Source organism: Protomyctophum parallelum (assembly GCF_964188405.1).
Source record: "Protomyctophum parallelum genome assembly, chromosome: 6".
In the NCBI taxonomy this organism is placed as follows: domain Eukaryota; kingdom Metazoa; phylum Chordata; class Actinopteri; order Myctophiformes; family Myctophidae; genus Protomyctophum; species Protomyctophum parallelum.
Window position 1 is genome coordinate 10,536,755 of NC_139701.1, and position 6,000 is coordinate 10,542,754.

At 44.2% G+C, this 6,000-nt stretch overlaps 1 protein-coding gene across 12 annotated transcripts in view; it reads right to left on the minus strand.

The window, feature by feature from the left end:
• The window catches only part of mcf2l2 (MCF.2 cell line derived transforming sequence-like 2), a gene marked incomplete at its 3' end in the record, with an annotated part of 133,596 nt that overhangs the window by 21,541 nt on the left and 106,055 nt on the right, over nt 1-6,000 (minus strand). For all 12 annotated transcript variants that reach the window (XM_083767700.1, XM_083767695.1, XM_083767694.1 and 9 more), the window contains 2 exons: nt 3,506-3,551; nt 3,266-3,363 (listed from right to left, as the gene is read on the minus strand). In XM_083767700.1, the coding sequence (XP_083623826.1) occupies nt 3,266-3,363; nt 3,506-3,551 (144 nt within the window). The remainder of the gene's footprint in view (nt 1-3,265; nt 3,364-3,505; nt 3,552-6,000) is intronic.

A 6,000-nucleotide genomic window follows, 5' to 3' on the forward strand; every position in this document is an offset into this window, starting at 1 on the left:
AGAATGGGTTAAAACACCAAAAGGGGTTCCCGCCCAAAATGGGTTAATTTCAAGGACCCCCAGTTTGATATGAGCACCCATTTAATGGCATTTATATCTCTGGGACCCCAATTTATATTGTAAAATCAATGTTAATTTAACTCTGAGAGTGTACAAATGAAAGCAAATGGACCCGTTGCGATACAAACCCTGGGGTTCATTTGGTTCCTAACTATCTATAATTTAGCTGGGGACCCCCTGGAATTCCCTCAAGGGCCCCTATAGGGATTCCCGGGCCGCACTTTGAGAGCCAATGTGCTATAGAGCTAGTCCGTATAGCGGCTGAAAACGTCCCAAATGTCCCGGCGTATTCCGCCCACGCCGGGGCCATTTAAATAAGCCTCTATATAGCCTCATAAGCTGAGGCCTTACTCTCTCCATGGTGGCCACATAATGTGTCAGCTGTGATTGATTTTCCTTCTGGGACGGTTGATGTATGCTCCTTTATGAGGAGTTTGTGTTTCAAGGACAGGCCTCGCCCCTCGGTCTCCTGCCCTGTGGCGGATTAGCTTTCTAACTGCCCATATTACCACCATCATCATCATTACCACGCCAACAGTAACACAGAGGACACGCAGGGAGCGAAGGGTAGGAGAGAGACAGACAGAGAGACTTAGGGAAAAGTTTAGGGTGATGCAATATGATGACACGGTCGAGGAAGGCTGTGGAGAGAGAGAAGGAGAGAGCGAGCTATAGGGAGAGAGATCGAGAGAGGAGGGAAAGTGGAGGGACCACTTTTCAGCATTTGAGCCACGGACCACCATTTGATGACATTTAGACTTGCTGGCCCAAAACTAACACATTTTTGTTATCGTTGGATAGGATTTTGTCCATAATTCCATTATCCAATTATGTAGACTTCTTGTAAATTAAATAAATAATGCAGATGTTGAACAATGATTTAACTCTTGAGGGCGTAATTTCTTTTTTTAAAACCTTACACATCATTTAGCTGAGGACCACCTGGAAACCCCTCAAGGACCACTGGTTGAAAACCACTGTACTATACTGTAAGTAGGCCTATACTGTACTTATCTACTTTCTGTACCAATGGAAATTATATTTGTATTTGATTCCATGCTCAGGTTTTGGTCTTACTAAATTCCTACACAAAATAGGGCTGCAATGCAATGCTGCAATGCAATGCAAGGACCGCAGGCGCAAAACCTATAAATGCAAATGGTGACTGATGAAGTTAGTTTAACAATGAACAAGCTCCCTCCAAGCTAAGGGATGTACTCTATGTTTGGTTCGGCTAACACCAGACTAGCTTGTGCTAAAAGAACTGGAAATTATCTCCATTTCAACAAAAAACGGTTATAGGCACAAAATAGGCCATACAGTTGATCTACAACGGCTAGTTAGTTTTCAGGATTTAACATTTTAGTAAGGGGTGCTACATGGTAATTGCTACCCTGTCACAATACGTGTGTGTGTGTGTGCGTGTGTGTGTGTGTGTGTGTGTGTGTGTGTGTGTGTGTGTGTGTGTGTGTGTGTGTGTGTGTGTGTGTGTGTGTGTGTGTGTGTGTGTGTGTGTGTGTGCGTGTGTGTGTGCTGTATGCATGCATGTTCAACTTTTACATTTCAAGGACCTGTAAGGGTGCATTTGGAACCCCCATAAGGAACGAAGAAAGAAAGGCAGAAGAGGTGTTTTCCTTGGAGACTGTGGGAATTGACTGAGGTGCACTCCTCTTGTCACCTTCACTCAGCCTTGGCTTCACGCACACACACACGTCACACACACATCACACACACACACACACACACACACACACACACACACACACACACACACACACACACACACACACACACACACACACACACACACACACACACACACACACATTCTCACTGCTACTCGCAGGGAAGCGGCACGAAGGAGCTCTTACTAGCGTGAAATCGTACCTGCTATCTCATCCGCCACTGTGGCAGCAAACCTGGTGTGTGTGTGTGTGTGTATGTGTGTGCGTGTGTGTGTGTGTGTGTGTGTGTGTGTGTGTGTGTGTGTGTGTGTGTGTGCATATGTGCAATGCTGTGCACACGCGCACGCAATGCTGTGCACACTGCACACTAACATAATGGTTCACAAATCAATGTTTGCAATGTGTGTGCGTCCAGCCGTCCAATGTGTCCGACAGTACGTCTGTCTCTTCATATACCTTTCAATGCCAGTGAACACTGAAGGGTCAGCTGATATAAGGCCTATCTGTAAGGAACACATGACGGTCACAGATACAGCCAGTTGAGAGAGAACTGGACCACATGGTGCAGACCAGGGACGTGCAGAGTGTCAGAGGGGCAGGGGCTCAAATCCCGTAAGAGGGCACTTTTGAACAAAAAAAAACAATAGCGAAAATAGCAGATCTGTGTATGTATGTGTGTGTATATGACATGGATTTAAGTGTTCAAGTTCAACAGACTTCGGGGGGGGGGGGGGGGCAATTCTCCTGAAGGCTGCCTTCCAGCATGGCATGGATAGGAGAGGAGTGGCATTTTGCATTTCTTTCACCATGTAGTTAAATGCTACATTCGTGGTCTGAAGAGGGCAGTTGTTTTATAGACGGCTAAAAGGGCAGGGGCTGAAGCCCCCTTTGATGTCTATGTGTGCACGCCCCTGTTGCAGACAGTAGAGCGTGCCAGAGAGGACCAGTGTAATTATGTTAACCTAGAGAAACAGGTTCTTCTAGACTAGGTTCCATCCCAGTATAAGCCCATTTAACGTGTCGCCGGACTTTTTCAAAATAAAAGCCGCTAGAGCGCCCAGCAGATGAGACAGATTTTACTTCCAAGCCCCGCCCTTCCATTACCCCCCACCGGGAGGTATAATCTTCCGTTACTACCTTGTGCTGTCCCATCTAAAGTCTCTCTAGAAGCGTATATATTCCAAATGAGATGCTTGGTTATGTCAGAAATGAGGACAGAATCATTTGGCACTACCATAGATAAAATAACAAAGGTTTAATAGAATGGAATTGTTCAAAACAGACATTATAACTTTTTGTTTTTTGTTTTGTATCTTTCACCTTGTTTGGAAGTTATGGTGACGTGGTGAGAGTCATGGGTTTTCAACCAGAATGCATCTATATAGAATCTATATAGATGCATTTTGGCATGACATTTTCAGGAATCATGACATAAGAACTCAGGGATATTTTAGGACACGGTCTCTCTACGACGTTCATAGAGCTTTTTTTTCCCTTTAAAAAATGTGATGACCACTCACCTCTCTTCTGTCTCATGTTGGGGCTGGGATTGGCCCTCTTGAAACACGTCTCTGGGCTTGACGAATCAGACTGCCTCAGTGCCATCTTACGTACATTCCTATTGGAACAAACAGGCCGGCCATTGCCAATGAAAGGGTCAGAGTCCAAATATTTTCAATAGGTTCATCATCTGTTATGATTATGAATGATGAACAAGCATTCATCAAGTACACTTTTAAAGTTTTAATTCAGTTCCTTGCCTCATGGGGCCACTATAGATGCTCTCAGAGATCTTCTGACTGGCTTCTGGGAACACATAAGAGAGAAGGAGAAAAACAAAATAAGATTGATAAGGTTATGTTTTCATTTCTTTGTTTTGAATTTTATTTAGTGTATTTCTCAATCTCTGGGGTTCAAGACTTCAAGGGAAAGGCCATTCTGCTCAAAAGTAAAGTTTCTCGAGTGTTGTGTGATTTGGTACAATCCATATCCAACGACAAGAATGTTTTAAAATGGCATTGATGTCTGAGTTACAAACAACTATGATCGGTTGACGATTTGGCATTCCACTTTGCACAACAACTTTCGAGTTTCGAGTGTCCAGACTGAGTCCAGACTATAATAATGACAGCATCGACACCAGAGAATTTCAATGACTAAAATATTACAGGCTTCAAAGCCTGTATACGCTGCTTTTATTGACCAGCAGCAGGAAATCAATTTGTGCCTCCGTAAAGAAGAGAAGACGAGGGAGAAATATATTCCCACCTCGACAGTTACAGTCTGGGATTTCAACTCATGTCTAAACAACGAGCTTCATAAATGAAACCTCAACAATATTTACCCCGGCTGAGGTTTCTGCTGCGCGAGAACAAATCCTCTGGAGGAGTTAAATAAAGATAAGAGTAGACACTAAGGAACTACACACCAAACCACAGAGCTAACAGTATACGTAGTACGTACACCTGAGATAGCAAGTTCTGTCAGTGATTTCGTTTGAAACCGTCTTGTGTAATACAGACTCAGGAGGAGAAAAGCATTTGGCAGACGTAAAATATTCTATTCAGCTCAACAGCCTTTTTTTTTTTATGGAAAGGCTATTGAAATTCAGAATGACTTCCAGGCTTTGCTTTCTCAGAAAGGAAATTCTGAAGTGAAATTGCTTTCTCAGAAAGGAAATTCTGAAGTGAAAAGTGCATACAATGGGGCTGGGCCACATCAATAGAGCCTGCATAAAACACGACAACCTGGTGAAACAAACATGGTGGCTACTGTAAGTTATGCCACCTGGCCCAAAGAAAGAAAATACTTGCTCCTCTACAATGGAGTTAATTAATATTAAAAATAGTACTAATAAAACGGGGCGCTCTCGAGCTGATTTTGGTACACCTGGATATAGGTTAAACACAGACGGACTCTGGTCCTAATGCGCTGAGTGAACACTCACAGTTTGAGTTTAGTCACGCCAGAATGAGTATATGCGCAGTTTGCGCATACTATCCAGACCAGTATCGCATACTATCCAGACCAGTATCGCATACTATCCAGACCAGTATCCACTGTTTCCCCACTGTTTCCCCAGAGCTCCACTGATACAGTGACTATACAGTGAGAGTAGTCTTGCGTTACCAGACTGTTGACTCTCGCAATTTCCAAAAACGGAAGAGCTGTCATGAGTAAGCGATAAAGCGGAAGTGATCGAGCCTCCTCCCCACTCCCGTCTTTACAGTCGCGCAAATTTATTCTAATATAAATAGAAATCATTGTGCATCAATTGACCAGACTGTCAATGGGACCATCCATCCACTGTCTTTTGTTCCCTCCCTAGTTCATTACTGCTATAGAGCATCACTAGCTCCCTCTCTTCTTATCCTCTACTTCACTCTCACCTTGCCTTAAGTCCTTACCTTAATTCCATCTGTCCTATATAATACACACCATCACCATGACACCACTGTTTATATCTCTCTCGCGCCCGCACACGCGCACACGCACACGCACACACACACACACACACACACACACACACACACACACACACACACACACACACACACACACACACACACACACACACACACACACACACACACACACACACACAATTCTTCTCTCTTCCTGACACTTTCAATCTACTTCTCCTTTTCCCAGACCAATTTCATTCCCTTTTGTCTTTCTCCGTCTCCTCCTTAAACACATGAGTCATGGGTATGAATCACAGACCAAACGCACGCACGCACACGCACACGCACACACACGCACATGCACACACACGCATGCATGTGCACGACGCAGAGTGGAACAGTGGCCGATTGATGCTTACTGGCAGAGAGATAGGATATAGAGAGATAGGATATAGAGATAGGATATAGAGATAGGATATACAGAGAGATAGGATATATATATAGGATTTACAGAGAGATAGGATTTACAGAGAGTGAGAGAGATATACAGAGATATGCCTGCATGCCAGAGAAGAAGAGGAGAGAAAGGGGACAGAGGGAGGAGGAGAGAAAGAGAGAGACACTACGGAGAGGACAAGGAGGGAGAGAAGAGGAGAGAGAGTGAGAGAGAGAGAGAGAGAGAGAGAGAGAGAGAGAGAGAGAGTGCTATTTCACTGTGTTTGGGTGAGATCGGGTTTGACATTATTTATACGATTACATGCTATTGGGTTACAACTCGGATGGGGCTGAGTCGGCTCTACCGAACTTCGCAAAGTTCAATGCGGCAACTTGCTGCGCTTTAGTGCCGTTCG